This window comes from Anabrus simplex, chromosome 7, assembly GCF_040414725.1.
Source record: "Anabrus simplex isolate iqAnaSimp1 chromosome 7, ASM4041472v1, whole genome shotgun sequence".
Classification (NCBI taxonomy): domain Eukaryota; kingdom Metazoa; phylum Arthropoda; class Insecta; order Orthoptera; family Tettigoniidae; genus Anabrus; species Anabrus simplex.
In genome coordinates, this window is record NC_090271.1 from 214,577,453 (window position 1) to 214,597,580 (window position 20,128).

The 20,128-nt window shown below is 41.2% G+C and overlaps 1 protein-coding gene across 1 annotated transcript in view; it reads left to right on the plus strand.

Moving 5' to 3' along the window:
• Nucleotides 1-20,128, plus strand: part of LOC136877779 (calpain-B-like) — a 459,866-nt gene that overhangs the window by 128,622 nt on the left and 311,116 nt on the right. The window contains exon 6 of the mRNA XM_068228742.1: nt 15,313-15,478. Coding sequence (XP_068084843.1) covers nt 15,313-15,478 — 166 coding nt within the window. The remainder of the gene's footprint in view (nt 1-15,312; nt 15,479-20,128) is intronic.

The window sequence follows — 20,128 nt, forward strand, 5'->3', positions numbered from 1 at the left end:
CGTAAATAATACAAGTCCATTCAATGAACACTTAGAAGAATTCTGGTCTCGAACCCATGTAAATAATACAAGTCCATTTCACGTACACTTAGAAATATTCTAAGTTCAATTACGAAGACTTAGAAAATTTTCTACAACACTCGAAGTCTTATGAGTTCACTTTATAGTACTTGGAAGAATCGTCTTCCCACACTTGTATAATGACAGAGTTCCACGATGATAGTAGCAGCAAGAGTGTCCCCGCTGACTTCTCAGCTGAGACTGTCTGAATAGGCTACAGTAGGTCCTCCTTTTATTCAATCCGGGATGTCTACGTCATAATACGGTTTGATTGAATATCTCCCGAATCCCTTGGGACGTTTAGGTGATCCCAAACAAGATAACATATCGCTCGATTCGCTAGCATCATTATTATAGAAATTTCAAAATTTTCTCCATCGAACTCTCTAGAACAAGTGACGTGGAATCCAGAAAATACCAGTCAAGGCTGGTAACACGTGTTGAGACGAGCGGGCGGTCTAGCTAGCCCCTGAGGCTACGTCACAGCTCACAGTCGTCATACACTCGCTAGCTGGTCCTCGCTGCTGGTAAATAAACCAGGCGCGCTCGGAACATTACGCGTGGTAAATAAACGTAACTTATGCTCAAAAAATACTTATGTAGAGGTCGTAACCGGTACAGTACCCTCTTTACCGCTTGCCAGTGCTCTTTGACAAAAGAATAATTGCATTGGCTTAAGACACACATTGCATGAGATATGTCTGGACGCGTGGCAGTCGATAGGTACATAAGAGCTATGCGCTCTCTATAGTGTGGGGGGTCTCTCACCACTATACTTGGACCAAGTACTCGATTCTGACAATTTAACTACTTCAGCTTCAATTGGTGTGGCCACGTGCGGAAAGCGATGTAAGATGTCCATAACGTAACCTTTCTGTTTCAAAGTGATACGGTATTCATCAGGAGAAAACTCAACCCCGGACAGTAATTTACGTCTCCTAGGTCTTTGACCTCAAACGACTTTTGTAGACATTTATAGACCCCGTGAATTTTTCTCGAGTTCCTTGACAAAACTAAAATGTCATCAACATAAACTATGATTAGAAGAGCATTAACATCTGAGCCCTTCACATAGAAGATCGAATCGCCGGACGTTGGTTTGATACCAAACTTTAGTGCTCGTTCAAGCGTCGGTGCCAACAGTGACCAGCCTGATTCAAGCCATAAAAAGTCCTTTTAGTAAGGCACACAAGACCCTTGTTCAGCATATTCAGCATCCTCTTGGCTTCGGCTATTATCTCGGATGTTGCATAGCCTTCTTGTACGATGAATTCGAGCATTTCCCTGGTGGTTTGGTACTTCCATTAATGTATCCTCTTCAACAATTACAATTTAAATATGCATTTGCTACATTAAATTGTCGGACATACGTTCCACTATGAGCAGTGAGCGCAATATCCATTCGTATTGAGCTGAGTCGTGCTACTGGGGCGAACGTTTCAGTGTAATCTATACCTGGCCTCTGGAAAATAAACCCTGGCCACGACTCTAGCCTTCCTTCTTGTGATCCCACCATTTGATCCGTACTTATTCCTAAGGACTACACGACTTCCAAATGCCATCCTATTTTATGGGTGGTATACGAGTTCCCAGGTATAAATCCTTAGAATACAAACAAATTCATCCGCCATCGCCAGCATCCACTCATTTTTCTCTGGACCTGAAAATGCCATTTGAATTGGAAACTCAGCCAGGCATTCCGAATCAATTTGTCATCCATCATGTTCCTGGTAAAGCTTTTGAGGCCTGCCTCGTGTTCCCGAACGAATTATTTATGGTCTGTCTGGGGCATGTTCAGATTTTTGTATTTCTGATTCTGGTTCATTTTCAAAACCAAGAAATCCCTCTTCTTAACTATCCGAATCTTTGATGTTTTTCTGCACGTTATGTGTGTCTAGGATCAACCTACTCCAGCTCAATGTTGCAATGATCGTTATCATAATGCTCTTGTTGAAGAAATACATTTGTGCGCCTACTTGGGAAAATATCATAATTGTGTTTTTGCTCTTTTTATCTCCTTTCAAAAACTTGACATCACGTGAGATTTCCACTTTTCGTTCCTCTGGTATCCGAATTCGGAAACCTTTGTACTGTTCCGCATAACCGAGGAATACGCCCTCTTCAGCGCAAGAGTCGAACTTTCCCTCGTTCGGCGATCGATTTAGGCAGTAGGTTTCACAACCAAATTTTTCGAATTTACAAACACGTGGAACCTTTCCAGTCCAGGATTAGTAAGGAGTTCGTACACTCAGTTAACTTGTAGGGCATCTATTCTAAATGTAATTTACTGTTGCAACAGCCTCTTCCCAGAAAGAAAGAGGCAGTCCGGACTGATTTAATAAACATCTGGCCATCTCGACGAATGTACGGTTTTTCTCTCTGCTACTCCATTTTGTTGCGGGTTTCGCGGAACCGTCGGTGTCGTAGGATCCCGGAGCTCTTCAACAATGCTTCGAATTGGGAATTCGCGTACCCCGTACCAAAATCAGATTTTAAAATCTTTATCATCGCGTTTTTATGTGTTTGCAAACGTTTCCTGAAGTCTTGAAACTCATTAACCACTTCATTTTTCTGACGAAGAAACCTCATTTAGCACAATCCAGTGGCATCGTCGACAAATGTGACGAGGTTACACGCGTTTCCTTTCGAGGAAACCCCCATAGGGCTAAAGAATATTGGAGTGAATCAATTTCTTTGATTCCATTCACCTACCGGAATTCTTCGGAAAAAGGGTACGTGTCATCTTTCCTTGGAGACAGATCTCACATTCAAAATCCTTTTCACTGTTGATGACTTCGATTCCCTCTATCATTTTATTCTTCACTGCGTCACGTAAATGTTTAGATGTCTCGATCGAATGTGCCCGTCCTTTAATAGACACTTTTCGCGTATCTTCAGCTCGGGCAATTTTTCGCTCTTCTTCGGTGTACGACCCATTAACGTAATAAAGTCCGTCTTTTCTATATGCGACGAATAAAGTACTATCGTTCGCATCTGTAATTCGAGCGGATGTTTTTTCAAACACTACGTGGTGACCCCTGTTGACGATCTTCTCGATTGACAGTAGATTAATATGCTGATCGCATAGGTTGAAACGTTTATCGCGACCATCAACGTTCATTGACATTGTCACAACATATCTTGCACTTATTTTCGTCGTAGAACTGTTCGCTAACCTTAAATTGTCAGAAACATTGGATTCTACTAGTGAAAAATAGTCCAGAGTTTTAGACATGTGCGATGTACAGTCGCTGTCAGGGCACCACACTTTATCAGCGTCGTGGTCCGTCAGTAACTTGTTCTTGTATAATACTGTATATAGCGAGGTACTTCCTTCGGCCTTGTGAGCTTTGTCATGATTATTTTTACTCGATTCGTACTCCTTCTCCTTATGGTCTATCCTTCTACAACGATAGCAATGAAGAGATGTAGATCCACTTTTTTGCCTTTATCGATCTTGTTCTTGTATTTTCGTTCAACAGTCATACAGTTTTGCACTACCGGTGTGCTATTTTGGTCACTGCTCCTGGCGTCACTTCATTAGACAATTTATATGCGTAATACCTCGGGCTTTGGAAGTTCGTCACGAGTTCAATCGCGCACCGAAAGTATTCGAAACTGACCGGCAAACTGTACAGAAGTATTACAGATAACAAATCACCACTGACTGCCACGTCCATACAATTCAGCTTGTCCACGGAATCAAAAATCTCCGCAAATGATTGCGTACATCCCCATCTTCACTCATTCTTTAAAACACGATCTGCTTTAATACCGGTAATGTTGCTTTCCGCGCTCGCCCCTGCAATTGGTAAAAACTCTAGTTTTAGCCACAGTTCTCGCGAAGTAACACGCTATTTTACCTGTTTCAATTCCGGGGGCTGAATCGCCAAGATGATATCTGACATAGCTTAACAATCACGTCCTTCCCATTCTACAAAAGCAGCCGCGTTCTCGCTGACCGGTTCCGGCTTAACCTTGATGCAAGTGTAATGGACTAGTATAACTTGGAAACAATTCTCTAAACCCATGGGTAAATAGTGGAAATATCGAGCTCGATTTGTAGGAATTATTATTATTGTTATGACTTGTGAGGTGTGGCTTTGAAGTTGTTTACGTCTATTATGGTTCAGTTCTTATGAGTTTCGACTTGACATTTGAGCGCTGCCTTTTAGCGGAGACTAAGTGATTTAATAAGCAGCCAATCATAGGCAGCCGATCGCTCCAATAGAGCGCTTTTAGACTCTAGTAACGGTTACCAGTGTTGTCGATCTGTTGTTTACTATAACAACGTGCTATCAGCTGCGTGTTGTATTGTGCTCAGTTCTTTTCGTGTTCTTTGTCAGTTCATTTGATCATTCTTGTTATTTCGGTTATTCTTGACAAAGCATGAACAATGACGGCTAGAAATAAAGAGCTGATTGAGTGGCTGAAGGAGCATAATATTTCGGTTCGTTATTACATGAGGAAGGGGGATCTCGTGCATTTTCTGAAATAAAAGACGTCCTAGTACCCAGTTTATATAGGGGATGAAATAGCCAAGGGGCATGGGCATAACTTAGTTCGCCTTCCACCACACCATTGCAATTTTAACGCCATAGAACTGATTTGGGCCCAAGTGAAGGAATATGTAACTGCTAATAATCGACTCTTCAGAGCTTCGGAAACTGAAAGACTTCTTTGGGAAGCCGCAGGCCGTGTAAGCGCGGAAGACTGGAGCAAGGTTGTGAGACACAATCCGAGATAAGTGAAGATTGGGAGAAGGAAAGTATCACAGACGATTATGTTGAAGACGTTATTATCTCGTTATGATCAAGCAAGAGCGAAACCTCAACAGACGATGACAATGCCAATAGTGACTCAGAAATGAGTAGTGTGTTCATTTGTAGGATGTTTTCCTTCCTTAAAATAAATAGAATCTATCAGCAATGCAACCTCTACAAAATGGTGAGTAGAAATTTCGTTTCATTTTCTCCCATTTTATCTGTTTGAGCATTGATCTATTGTTATCTTATAGCCTTAGCCTAAACATGTTACGTGTTATTGTTAATCTTATGTGAGTTATCCGTTTACTGCAAAAATAATTGTTTCTGGAATTATTTTCAAGTAGCCTACAGTGGGTATACATTTCCGTTTCTTGTTGTGTGTGTCGGGAACTCGTAACAATTTGGCACCAATATCTGACTTCCGGTTAACTGTCAATTCGAAACTCATAGAAACGGAACTATGTTATTATTATTATTATTATTATTATTATTATTATTATTATTATTATTATTATTATTATTATTGTACCGGGCGGTACACCTCCACTCCGCTAATTTAAAATGTGCGCCTGTTGAAACTCCTCTGCTGGAGGAAGTCCGAACTTTATTGACAGTATTAATTTTCTACCTTCTCAGAAGATGTCACCACGTGGAAAATTTTGAGTTTTTGAACTGTGTCATTTTTGATGTGTTTTTGTTTCGCTTGAAGTAAGAAGTGTGAACTTTCTCTTCTAGAGGACACTACTGAAGATCTACAATAGTGCAACCTAGTGCGGAGTCAAAGAACTATTTTTTTGGAGAAAATTTAATTTCAAGAGTTTGTTCTTTGTTAAATTTCTTTCTATCATTGTTTAAGTTGGCAATATTTACCCCTTTCTTCCCCTTGTTATGAATGTATCCAATCCCGAATTTCTTCAATTAATTTCTATCCAATCAGATGTATCTTCCCCCAACTTGAATCTGTTGCGGGGTCCTATCCAATAAAGAGTTTGTGGGAGGGTGTTTTCTTTCCCCTAACGCCTAGAAACTTCCGCGAGAGTATTTAAACTGCTGATTTTTGGGTCTCTAGGCCACTTCTGTTCCATCTTTCAGTGTGTTAAGTACATAGCAGGGGGCGGGAAGCGCCTCTTTCTTCTCCAGCCGTTCAACACAAGGTAATGGCCGATTAATAACTTCTTTCTTTGCTAGCTCAGCAGTTTAACTTTCGGGGCGGGTTCTAAGCGTTCAACCATGTAACCTTTTCCTAAAACGTAACTTCCCTTTTCATCTATTCTCTTGTAAAACGACATATTGGGATAGAGAGTGCTAACCCTCTCGAGCTCCCACTCACATTGTCTTGAGGTGAACTTATTTTCTCGACCTATTTTTCGTTAATGTAAAACAAATTGTTCTTTTCTTAAGTCACCTCTTTAGCATGGGATTAGCCCTTGTATTAACGGCCTAGTGCCAAGTAGGTCTTAATCAAAGTGTATTAGGAGTGCAAGTTCGCCTCCTCTCAAATTGTTATTTTAGAGGTCATTTAATTAACCTGCTTTTCTTTTAATAGACCTCAGTAGATTGGGTATTTTACCCCTGTGTTTATGTCCGTTGAGGACAACTTGAAGGTGGAGTTTGGTGTGGCCTGGGAGAGGCTTAAATTTTGAGAGCAAGTGGCTCTTTTGAAAATTCTGGGTTGTATGCCTCATGGAGGTTTTTCAGTGTAATTTGGAGCAACGGCTCCTAGGTATGAATGGGGTTTTCTCCCCCTCTGTTAAAACTTGTGTTTGAGGTAAAACTGAGCTGATTGCCCAAGCATTGTGAAGTCAGGGCGCGAAGCCCAAATTCTGTAAATATTGTAACTAACCCCTTTTGAATTGCTACTTTGTACCTGCCATGCTTGTTATTTCTTTGTTTTCGAAAAGAAAATATAACCTTGTTAACTTTTAAATTAATTTTACATTGCACTATAATTTCCTAGCTTGAAACCCATTCACACCCGCACCTTCTTTCACCTCTACCTACCACGGAAAAGTCCGTAACAATTATTATTATTATTATTATTATTATTATTATTATTATTATTATTATTATTATTATTATTATTATTTGTGTAGTAATATACAGACTTTATTTGGTATAAATCCTAGTCGTATCATGTATTATTTATGTGTTGTATGATCTCTCTTGTGTAACAAACGTGTGAAGTTATGTCACGATACTTCTGCTGTATGTATATTTATAAGACATTATTTAATGTTAGAGCACGTAATTAATAATATATAATTCATTATTACCTGTATGATGTATAAATCGATGTAACTTTGTGCAACACAGGGTAAGATTCCAGAACAACGCGCCTTTTGTCCCTCAAGTTTTATAGAATGTTATCCATTTGCACATAGTTTATTGAAGACTCGAGAAAATACGAGAAAACATATTGTGTCATATATTTCTAGAAGTCTGGTCAGAAAAGGTTTATAAAGAGACAGTCTTGGGTAGTAGAGTTGAGTTTTTAGTAAGTGTGTAAACTCATATCGTGGGTTTGCTGTGTTGGTAGTTGGTTGACATTCTAATGTGGCAGTCTTCTTCTTCTCCTTCGAGTCAGTACAATATGGAAGTACATTAATGTGTGTGCATAATGTGTACATAATTTGTAAATAAAGCAGTGTAAAAAATAGACAGAATCTCGTGTTTGTGTGAATACGATAACTTGGAACCGTGTATGCAGGGCGTGAGAATAATTTTCGGTAGGGACTAAGAGTGTAAGTGGAAATCGGTATAAAATGAAAGTGGTACTGGAAAACATGTTAGTAAAACAACTTCAAGACGAACTCGCAAAACATAATCTTCCGACGAGCGGTAGTAAGAGAACATTGAATACATGGCTAGAAGAAGACCTTATTAAAAACGGTGAAGATCCCGAAAAGTTTTCTATCGAGGTGGACGAACAACCGGACTTGTCATCGGAAGTTGAGGTAAATATAACCACAGTGTGTTCCAACTTAATGAGCGTGATACGGACACTCAATAGTAAGATCTCCAAAGGTAATTCCACCTTAACAGAACAGATTTCACAACTTAATTCCTCCTTAACGGGACAGATTTCCGACAACATTTCGAAAGTAAATGACAAAATTTCAGACGTCAATTTCACTTTAATAGAACAGATTCCACATGTTAATTCCGCCTCAAGGGACAGACTTCCGACAATATTTCGAAAGTAAATGACAAAATTCCAGACGTCAATTCCGTCTTAACAGAAGAGATTTCCGAACAAATTTCGACGTTAGATGACACGATTTCTGAAGCCGATACAGTTTTAACCAGACAATTATCTCAAGTGTACACGCAGGTTTATGAAGTAGAACAGTGCATAGAATCGAAAATTTCAACCATAGATGATAAAATTTCGCAGACCAATTCCCAAATTAACGACGTCTCCAATCAATTAACGCAGCAGATACCGGACATCAAGTCAAAACTGGGGCAGGTTGATCAGATCGACAGTTGGAAGAAGAATACAAGAACATAGCCACGGAAGAGACCGACTCGGTTAGGAAATGCTCCCAGTGTGGAAGAACGGGGCACCTGAAGAACAAATGACCAACTTTGGCGTCGGAAAACTAGATCCGGCCCAATCTGGATTGAGGAGGGATGGGACCGGGAAAATAAATGCACCTCAACACCCGACAGACAAGCAGCCAGGTAGGAAAGGGATTGATCAGAACGTGAGCTGAACCGGTTAATCTCGCCCAGCTATCATCTTGAGGATAGGCAACGAAATTTTTCAGCCGTAATCGACATTAAAGGAAGCCACTCATTTGTAAATTGGACTGTTACCAATTTACTACCGCCTATGAAGTCTCACCATCTCGGAAGAGATGGGAGCAGCGGACGGGGTTACCAATTCCATCCAAGTACAGCCTAATCTAACCACTAAATACATGGACCTGGCTATTATAATTAACGTTGCAGTGATTCAGAACCTAATACCTGACATTATATGAAGTCATGACATTTTGATAGAATACAAGATGATGCTAGACTATGCAGCTCATGAAATCTTTGTGGAAAAAAAGACAGACATCTGAGTGTCACCTGGCACGATGGAAATCTCCGGACTCGCAATGATGTGGAAGTTGACTTAGACCTGGGAGATATCCAGTTGACGCATCTTCAACCAAGTGAAAAAGAGGATCTAAGACAAGCCTTAAGGAACTTTTCAGAAGTCATCACCAATAAAATAGGACGGACAACCTCTGTAACGCACACCATTGAATGCAGCACTTCCTAGCCCATCAAGCAACGCCTATATCCAATCAACCCGGATAATCGCCACTTCGTCATTCAGGAGATTCGAGAGATCGAAGGGCAAGGTCACATCGAAACCTCTACGTCCTGCTGGGCTTCGCCTATCGTCCTACTGAAGAAGAAACATGGGGAGAATCGACTGTGTGTGGACCCGCGCAAGTTGAACGAGAAGACCGTTAGTGACGCCTACCCCATGTCTGACCTGAAAGACTCACTGAAACAAATGGATCTAGGATTTTCAGGACACTGGATACTGGCAAGTAGAGGTTGAGGAAAGTTCTAGATTACTGACCGCCTTCATGACACCGAGAGGATTGTACCAGTTTACAGTAATGCCTTTTGGACTGAAGAATACTCCTACAACCTTCATGCGACTAATGGATATGGTATTGTCAGGATATGATGGAGATTTCTGCCAAGTGAATCTCGACGACATCTTAAACCACAACAAGAAATTTCAAGAACACCTTGTGCATCTGAAGAAAGTGCTGGAACGAATGAAGATTCATGGACTGACTTGCCAACTGGAAAAGTGCCACTTCGCTTAGTTCCGCGTAGAATATCCTAACATCTGAAAGTTGAGAATGGCAACCGGATAAGAAACGAGCTATCGAAGAAGCTGGACGCCCGCGGACGAAGCGACACGTACGTCGTTACCTTGGCTTGTGTGGATGGTATAGCAGCTTCGTGCCACACGCGTAGAATATCTTGGCCGTATCCTAACATCTAAAAGTTGAGAAAGGCAACCGGAGAAGAAACGAGCTGTCGAAGAAGCTGGACGCCCGCGGACAAAGCGACGCGTACGTCAGTACCTTGGCTTGTGTGGATGGTATAGCAGCTTCCTGCCACACTTTGAAGGGAAGACAATCACTAATCGATCTACTCCATAACAGCAGCCCATTCCTATGGGCCAGCAAGGAATAGGCAGCACTCCAAGGCATTAAGCCTGCAATATGCAACGCTCCCAGTGTAGCTCATTCTGACTCTGAACGGAAGATGTGCCTGCAGACGGACCCCAGCGAATCCAGATCAGGATCAGTGTTATTCCAGAAGAGGAGTGAGTGTTCCAGCAGAAAGCTATCTCCCACCGAACAACGCTACTGCACTGCCGAGATGGAAATCTTAGCCTTGGTGTAGGCCAAGGGCAAATTAAGAAGCTACTTGGAGGGAAGGACGTTCCAGCTGTACACCGATAATGCAGCTCTCAAATGGTTGAATTCGGTCTCTGGCTCAAAATCTAAACTGATGCGATGGGCTCTGTTAATCGCAGAAACTGCTTTTGATGTGCGTCACGTCGCAGGATCGACAAACATAGGAGCAGCCAGTTTATCTAGGCACCGCAGATGGAACCTGAAGCTAGGAACACCATTGTTGAGATTGAGTTTCCACAAATCCACCATACCGAACCCAATGAATCTCTTCTTATGATCTTCAAGGGGCAACTAGATCTGGGAGTAATCAAGCAATGGCATGAAAAACACAAGCCCTGTAGGACCATGACGCAGTTGATTAGGAGACTGAACACAGACTCTTAGTAATCATTGACCACTTCACAAGATGGACCGATGCCTTCCCGAAGCTACGACGGGACGCATCACCAGTCTTTTACAGGATGAGCTATTCAGTCGGTATAGTTACTTCCGGGTTGACGGAGGACTATTAATGTACAGATCGCACCACTCCGACACGCCTGCAGTAGTGATATAGCACACGACGGACATCCTGGAGAAGTTCCACGGCAGCAATGAAGCCGGACATCCAGGAGGTGAAGAGATACATCAGTCTATCCGACGAAGATTCTTCCCTGTCAACATGCAGAAAGACGTCCTTGACTATGTGAAAGTGTGCTACATCTGTGCCTGCACCAAGGTGAACAACAGGAAGGCAGTCGGCGAGGATGAAGACCGCAGCGCCCTTGGGAGGTCATAGCCCTGGACTTGATTGATCCTTGCCCTAGAACACCAAGGGGTAAAACAGGACTCCTAGTAATCACCGACCATTTCACAAGATGGACCGATGCCTTCCCGATATCGGAAGCTACGACGGGACGCATCACCAGTCTTCTACAGGATGAGGTATTCAGTTGGTATAGTTATCCACGGTGCATTCTACCAGACAACGGGAGGCAGATTACGTCAAGGAAGTGGCAACTAATGATGACTGAATTGGGTGTGGAGCACTGGACCAACCCTATCAACAACCCAAGGGCCAATCCAACAGAACGACGAGGAACTCTTTTCTCATGTGCATACTGGGTTATGGAATTTGCATGGTAGTGGTAGGCCCTATTGCCTACCATCAGTCACAATAAAGTTGGAGAGTTTTAATTATAACGGCAGACACTCACTCTCCGCCTGCCTTTTTACAATCTCAGAAAGGCTGGTTTTACCAAATTAAATCAGCACAGGTCATTACAATGACGTCAGTAGGAATGTTGCGATGAAGTGAAACCCGTACATTTTCTCTCTTTTAACAAACAGAACTACGTTGCCAATGTATGCTGTTATTCCGTTGAGTGTGTATACTGCTCATTCCAATCAGCGCTTCAAGGAAGGGATCTAATAGCTCGAATACTATAATGAATCAGTATGTTACGTATCAGCAGTATTAGAAAATGCATGAACTAGAGGAATGGCACGCTAAGGAAGAAAGGTATCTAACTCCTAAGCTACTTCCTGCCAGTATTCAAACAGGCTGTTATACTCGGTACGCAGCAGTAACCCCATCTATCGAAGATGACTGGCAGCAGATGAGACAAAGGACATCACAACAAACGGTGGTCCATGTAATGTTATTGTTGATCAATCTTATGAGCTTTCGATATTGTAAGGGTTCAGATCTAGTTTCCTTCCGATTCTGAAATACCACTCTTATAATAGTCGGTACGGTAAAACCAAATACAGTAGAGACAATATGCGACACTCAGCGTGATATCGAGGACAAGCTATTAGAGCTCTCTCTAGCGGATTGACCTGAGAACTACTGATTCTCTCATAAGAGCTCGTGTATTTGTGTGTGAAGGTTTTGGTGTTATTTATGCGTTTTCAGTGAGTTGACATAATTAAATAGTAGCGTGTGAAATTCCTTGATATCTCCTCTCAACATGAGGGGAAAGTTATGTGCTGTGTTTGGCTGCAGTAACTATGAGGAGAGAAGAATGCGCGGTCTTTCTACCGTTTCCCCCATGACAAGAAAATGTAAGTAATATTGTGTTTGAATAGATATTCTTCAAGTGACAAGGAGATTTTTATAGTACTTCATAATCTTCTGACCTGCTCGAGCCAAATTTTAACCGGCTTAAAATATAATACGCATATTTTATTGTATAATGCAGCAGTTAACCTTCAATACCGATGTGTTGTTGTAGGTGTGATCTGTGGGTTTGATTTAATTCAGGAAAATACATATGCATATGAGCGTGGCTTGTTGTGTTCCAAGTTACCCCATTTGGAATGCCGTAATGCGTTGTCAAGCCCTGAAGAAAACATGGGTGATTTAAGAAATGTACATATTTTGTTGAAACAATGTGATGATGCAAATTTGCTTTACCCTAATGTAATGGCATTATGGCAAGTATTAATTATAGGGAAAGTTTGAGTGTCTTTGAGGCTAAATTTATCGATTTTCTTTCTATTCGTAGGCTTCAAGTTAAAAGGAAAATTGTCCAGCTCTTAAATGTAAATTCATTTAGTCATGTGTGTAAGGAATGTGCCGATATTTTTGTTGACAAGTGTTTTAATATGATGATACAATGCTTTTAAATGAGAAAAAGGAAAAATCTAGCCTTGAACGTTCAGGCAGGAATTCTAAAGCTAAAAATGTAATACATAAATGAAAGATCAAGCCCTTTCACAGCAGTCCACTTCACATCTTGATTATATGTCTAATGTCGGTCTTTAAATAATAACCTGTTAAATAACTCTGCAATCATTTATCCAGAATTGCTTTAGCAACTTTGAAGTTAATATCTTAGTAACTATTTCTAGACGTAATTAATTTATCCATTTCCGTATATACATTTCCATTGATATTTGTATTTGGCGCGAATTTTTAGGTCGATCCACTAGGAGCGCCACTTGCGACATGTCTCTCATTTTAACAAGGCTAAATCCGGAAGTGTCGCGTATTGTCTCTACTGTATTTGGTAAAACTGAATAAAACATAAATGACAGGAAATTTTATTCTATTATTTTAGTGTAACATCCACCTGCTATCTCTGATATGCTTAAGTGTAAGTACGTACTCATGTTTCTATGTAAATGCCTATCTCAAATTTATTAAAGCTACTTCCATCATAATTGGAGAATATTATTGTATATACGTAGTGGTGAATGCTGTGCTTACAAGTAAGTAACGGTGCAAACAGATTGAGCGAGTACCTGTGGGTTATATCTACAGACTTATATTAATTTTTTTTACATAATTTCCATTTCTTTGCACACACGTTGTCCATATTTCTGTAAGCTATGAAAACATCTTTGCAGTAGAATTCTATTCTAGCCACCCACTGACAGTGATGTACTACTTTCTGAATGTCCTTTATCATTTCAAAGTGTTTGGCTCACATCTGTTCCTTAACAAAACCAACAAGATGATAATCGGAGGGTATTGTGAGGATAATATAGGTAGAGTACAGCAGAACATCCTTCCACTTGAAGGATGATGTTCTTTCAGGGCATTTATTGCCGAGTTCACGATGGAGCTTCTGAAGTGTTTGGACAAAATAGCAAGTATATATGGATTTTCCAGGTTCAAGACATTCAACCAGAATGTGCTGCACTCCATTTAAGAAGATGGTACCTACAAATTACAAAGGGCACTAGGAAAGTTTTGCAATGTGAGTGAACACTTTAGACTTTTTCAACATAATTTCCACCACATTCAATACACTTCTCCATACGTCGAAACCAGTCACTGAACCTACACTGCCACTTTTCTTTGGTTACATTTTCACACTCTTGATCCCTTGCTGCCAGAAGCTCCTCGTCGGATGCAAAACGCCGCCCTTTCTGTTTCATCTTCACTTCTGGGAAGAGTGCGAAGTCACATGGGAAAAGATCAGGACTGTATGGAGGGTGATCAAGCATAATCAACCCTGATCTGGCAAGAAAATCCAGTCTTACATTAGCACGATGTACTGGAGTATTGTCGTGGTGCAAGAGCCATGTGTTGGGCCGTGATCTTGGACGGAGCTGCTTGAGAGCCTGGATGGCCTGAGGCAGACAAGTCTCACTGTACCACTTCGCAGTAACTGTCCTTTGGGTTTCCAACACAATCCGAGTCAGGATGCACCGTTTAGTGAAGAATACTGCAATCATCCTTTTCTTCAGTGTTCTTGACTTTCGCAGTCACAGGAGTACCCTCATCTTCAAACAGCCAAACCTAGTTCTAGGATTTTGTTTCGACACCTGTAACGATGCTATTGACGTCACGCGAAATCCTATTTTCAAACTGTTTTAGCATTTTCCGGTACAATTTCACTCGATGTGCCCTTTGTTTCTCTGAAAGTGAATGGGGCACCCAAAGGAAACAAACCTTTCTAACATGGAGATGGTCGTCTAGAATTGAATGAATAGCTGGTGCAGGGATGTGGAGGGTCTCTTCTACCTGCCGATATGTCAACCGCCTCTCTTGCTGCAACATTTTCCTCACAGCTTCAATGTTTTCCTCAGTCACTGATTCAGACGATCGCCCAGAACGAGAATAGTCTTCAACCCCAAAATTTCCCCTCTGGAACTCTCTGTACCAGCGGTAAATTATTGTCCGATGTGGGCAGTCTTTCCCTAGCACAGGAGTCATTTCCTCCAGCCACTGGTCTACAGTTAATCCGCGAGCAAAATTGTAGCGGATAATTGCGCGATAGTACCTTTAGACCACACTGACATCTTAACTTGCTTTCAATCCCACTGCTTGGTAACAACTGGTGTGAAGGTCACGCCTTGCTGTCTTCTAGATCAGTTTTCACCCCTCTTTTCATCCCTCACCATAACAAGGGTGTCCAGCATATTGCAAAACTTTGCTAGTGCTCTTTGTACACAGCAGAGTTTGCGTTTACGAAAACTGATAAAATGATTAGGGTACCATGATGGGACAGTATGCATAGAACTACCTATATCTTCGCATTCTTTTCTTTCTTCAGTACCTCATATAATAAAATGCGGATGCTATGACTAATAATATCTGTCTTTATTTCCAGAATACATGGTTCATATGAGGCCTTGGTTCTTGGTACAGCAGCTGAAGCCATGGAGGATTTTACTGGTGGTATATCAGAAATTTTGCATGATTTGAGCGCACCTAATCTGTATCAAGTTATGCTGAAAAGCTATGAACGTGCGTCATTATTGGCGGCATCGATAGAGGTTTGTATATATGCTGAACTTTTATGTCTAAACTTGAGAGAAATATGGTTAAAAAGTGCTCTCACAGCCAAATAACTTTTAATCCATAGAAGGTATCCATATGCTGTTTTAATTTTCTTAAATAGTAGTAAGGGGCTAGTAAAAATAACTGTGCTACGTTTTCTAATGGGATGGTTAATGATAGAGATATTGTAGATATCGGGACCTACTTAATTTTCTTAAATAGTACTATATTAATTAATACATTGTGCATTAAAGTTCATATTGTTATGAATTCAAATATACTGCCGAAAAAACTATGCAACATCCTACACCATATTACACCAGGGTGTAATATGTGCATGCTGAGGGATTGCTGTTGTATCGTGTGGTAACTTTATGCACATGGAAACAGTAACATAATAAGCAAACAAAGAAATATAATTTATATTTTTAACCTGAAATCGTCGCCTTCCCCACTCCGCTCAAGAAGCATGACAAACAGATAACATTAAGCAGTCTTCATAATTTTAAAGTATTCCTCCAGACAACCAATATTTGTGGTAAATGCGGTTGGACGCACATCTGTTACAACTAGATTCGTCCAGGATGGGAGCTACGAACATTTTAAAGAAAGTTTTTTATTGCAACTTTTGATTTGTTGATTGAATTTTATCTCAAGTTTTTATGCATCGCTATTTTTGTACATGTCTTTCACCTATGTGTTATTTCAAGCTGATGATGACCTATAGGATAGATCGAAACGTGTCCGATGTAGCTTTTTAGAGAGATATTGAGCAGGTGGACTTTATACAATTAAATTCTTTTAGAATATTATCTTCGATAATCCTCACAAATATGGTCACCCTTGCGGTCTAGGGCTATAAAATAATTAATATTACATTAGGATGCTTCATTGATAAACAATTGAAAGCAGCCAAAATGATAGCTGTGCTCGCAAGCGCGGAAGAGTTGGTAGCCCTGACCTCCGAACGCCGGTGATGTTCTGTGCGCCAAATAAACACCGACAGTTTTAAAGGTGATATAAAGGAATTTACAATTTTAGAACTAATCATAGTCCAATGTCTATTCTGAATACACGAGATATTTGGAAAACCTCACGATTCCTATAAGTCCGAAGACACAGTCATAGATTGAAATTAATTCAATAATTAATCACTTGTCACGGTCTGAAGGGTTCCAAATCCGACACACAAAAATTAGCGAAGCATTTCAATTAGTTGGCAAGGTGAATATCGTTCACAATTTATCACTGTTCGGATTGTTTCATCAATCATGGGTTATAAACACTCGTAAGAAATGTAAGTTTTAAACATCTGTCCAAATAAATCACCATTAAAGTTTAAAGCAGTCTTAAATGAGGCTAGATTCTGACGCTGGTGAATCACGGAAATTCGGCGAAATAAAATTATCACTTGCAACTCGCTGAAATATTTATGAGTTCAAATATGGAGTTTAAGTCCTGAACTCTGCGAAGTGAGACTATCACTCGCGTGGCATTGAAATTCTTTGAAGTCCGAACTCAGTACTGTGGAGTTTAAGTCTTTAACTAGGCGAAATGAGACTATCACTCGCGTAGCATCGCGGTCCCCACGAGCCAACCGCCCGCTGCTCGCCGCAGGAACTCCACACACACTGCGACACACACTGTTCTGCTGAGAGAAGTAGCTTTCTATTTATACACGATCCAAGCCAAAATATGTCTTTACATTTCGCTCAACAACTTCGTAGTTTCTTGCCGGATTTTTTAACAAACCTTGTAGGAATGGAGATAAAATATGGGGCTACATGATAATGTGGTTGATTTTATCCAGCTATTACTGTGGGGAAGGTTATTAGCCGAAGAACCTCGTGGAATATTCCATACTGACGTGGGCTCTCTCTGTGTCACGGAGAGGCAGGCTGTGACGTCAACCCGCTCTACGTCACACTCACATGTTGCTCGCTGTTCCTATCTGTCTTCTGCTGCTGGACCGGCCCGTAGCGCGAAGTTTTAAATTTTAATTGCGGGGACTTTTTTCCGTACCGCTGTTCCCGGTATAACCCCCCTCCTCCTGGGAAAAAGAAAATTCGACAGGGTTTTCTTTTAATGATGTTCCCTCCTGATATATTTCTTTAGGTTGGCTGCATTGTAAATGCCTTCGACGCTTCCATCCAGTTTGTTAATTTTTATGCCCCGTTTTCGGGAACCTCCGCAATTCTATATGGTCCTACATAAAGTGGGCAGAACTTTGCATATATGCGGAGTTCGGGTTGTAAAACAGCTGGTTTTCTAATCAGAACATAGTCATTGACCCGAAGTGTCGAAACGTGCGGTTTCGGTATCGGTTTTCTCTAATCCGAGCAGCGTGTCTAAGTTTCTCCCTCGTTGCGTCTACACGAGTTTGATGAGTGATTGCTGGATTTTGAGGTGATGGCAGTAATTGGTCCCGTGGTCTATCAGGCATAACATCTCTGTGTACTGTCATGGGGATGTCCTGAGTAGACCCATGGATAGTTGAATTAACACACTGCTGCATCACAGGTAAGACTTCGATCCATTTCCAGTGTTAAGTTCTACAATATAATCGGCAAAACCTTGCAATTTCGCGCATGATCCTCTCAGCGGGATTAGCCTCCGGGTGTCGAATAGAATTCATAATGTGTCTTATTTCGAGATCTCCAAGCGCCGTCTGGAACTCCATAGATGTAAATTGGGGTCCATGATCGATGAGTAGGAAATTCGGTTTTCCCATTTCTGGAATAATGTTTCTCTTGATCCTTCGGATGATGTTTCCGGTATTAGCCTTCTGTATGGGCAGCAGCATCGTATACTTAGAAATGATATCTACTACAAACCACGATGTGCCTATTGCCGCGGTTTGCCATAGGGAGAGGCCCATATATGTCTAAAGCCTGTATTTCACCAGGTCTTTCGGGAAGAAGTGGCTTCGGAAACTCCCTCAGTAATCTTTTATTAGGCTTAATCCATTGGCAGACATCACAAGTTCGGAGAGCATTTCTAACATCACGTCTCATGTACTCCCATGTGAACTATCCTTTACGATCATCATTACTTCATCTGTGCCGGCATGTCCGGATATTGGATGACAGTGCCAGATAATGTTATACTTAATCTCGGAGGAGCATAAATTCGGAGTTTGGTTTTGGCATGATCAAGATACTTGTATAACAACCCATCATGAAAGCAAAAAGATTGAGCCAACTGTGAGATGCGAAGATAGTCATCATCATTAGCAGGAATTGAACACTTAAAAAATCTAATCAATTCTCGGGACTTCCTGTCTCTCCCTTGTGCTTGAGGTACTGTAATTTCCGAAGAAATTCCTCATCTTCATTGCTCATAACTTCTATATGATTAATAGTGACGACATTGACCGGATTACGGCTTAAAGCGTTAGCCAGCACGCTCCTCTTCCCTGGTCTGTGGATGACAGTTATGTTGAACTGCTGAATAAAGAGCGCCCACCGGGTTACTCTCTCACTAATCAGATCAGAAGACATGATAATCCTGAGAGCTTTGTGATCCGTGTAGATGGTTACCGGATACCCATAGATAATCTTCCTCCAGTACAATAAGGAATGCACGATAGCAAGAGCCTCAAGTTCCGTGATAGTATAAGATCTCTCGTGTGGTCTCAATTTCCTGCTCATGAATGAAATGAATATGCGGACATCAGGCTTCTCGGGATCGATTTGGTATAGCGCTGCGCCGATTCCCACGGAGCTGGCGCCGCACTCAAGACAAAAGGACCATTCAAAGTTAGGATATGCTAACTGCACGCTTTCTTGAAGCATTTTCTTTGTTTCAATAACAGCCTCCTCACATTCCTTTGACCACTTCCACCTGTTGTTTTTCTTGAGCAGGAGCTGCAAGGTTGCCACTGTCTTTGTGTAATTAGGGCAATGCTGCGAAAAGAACTGACACAGTCGCAGGAATTGTCCTACATGTTTAATTTTTGTAGGTTTCGGGAAGTCCCAAATGCTCTGAAACTTGGCCGGATTAGGCCTGATCCCTTCCCCACTAATGAGGTGGCCTAAAACAGTACCTCCGTCTTAAAAACTGGCTTTTACGGGCATTTATCTTAAAATGTTTTGTCCTGAGTTCGCTGAGTACCTTGTTGATATCTTCAACATAAATCGTTGCGATTTCTTTAATCTCATCGGATAATTGATTCTCAAGAGCCCAGATGAGAGCCAACCCTGAATTCCTGATCCCGAAAGGGAACGATTGAATGCATATGTAATGTTCTCGAAAATAAATCCTGTGAATTTCCTGCTGTCCTCTGCCAGTAAGATGTGGAAGTAAGATGACGTCATGTCCATCGTGGAGAAGAGTTTCATGCCCCTAAATTTCCGGATGACATCCCGGAGTAAAGGTGGGTGATCGTACTCCAATACAAGACTGTCATTAAGTATTCGTACTTCTAGACACAGATGTAAACTGCCGTTTGGTTTTCTAACAATGGCTAGGGGGTTTAAATACGGAGTGACACATTTAGAAATGATACCATTATTTTCCATCTCTTTTATCACAGTCCTGGCTTCCTCTCGGTACTTCTCAGGAACTGGATAGGGCCGTTTTTGTAAGGAGAAGTGTCCTTGACATTCAATCGATATTCAAAATCCTTAATAACGCCGGGTTTGTCG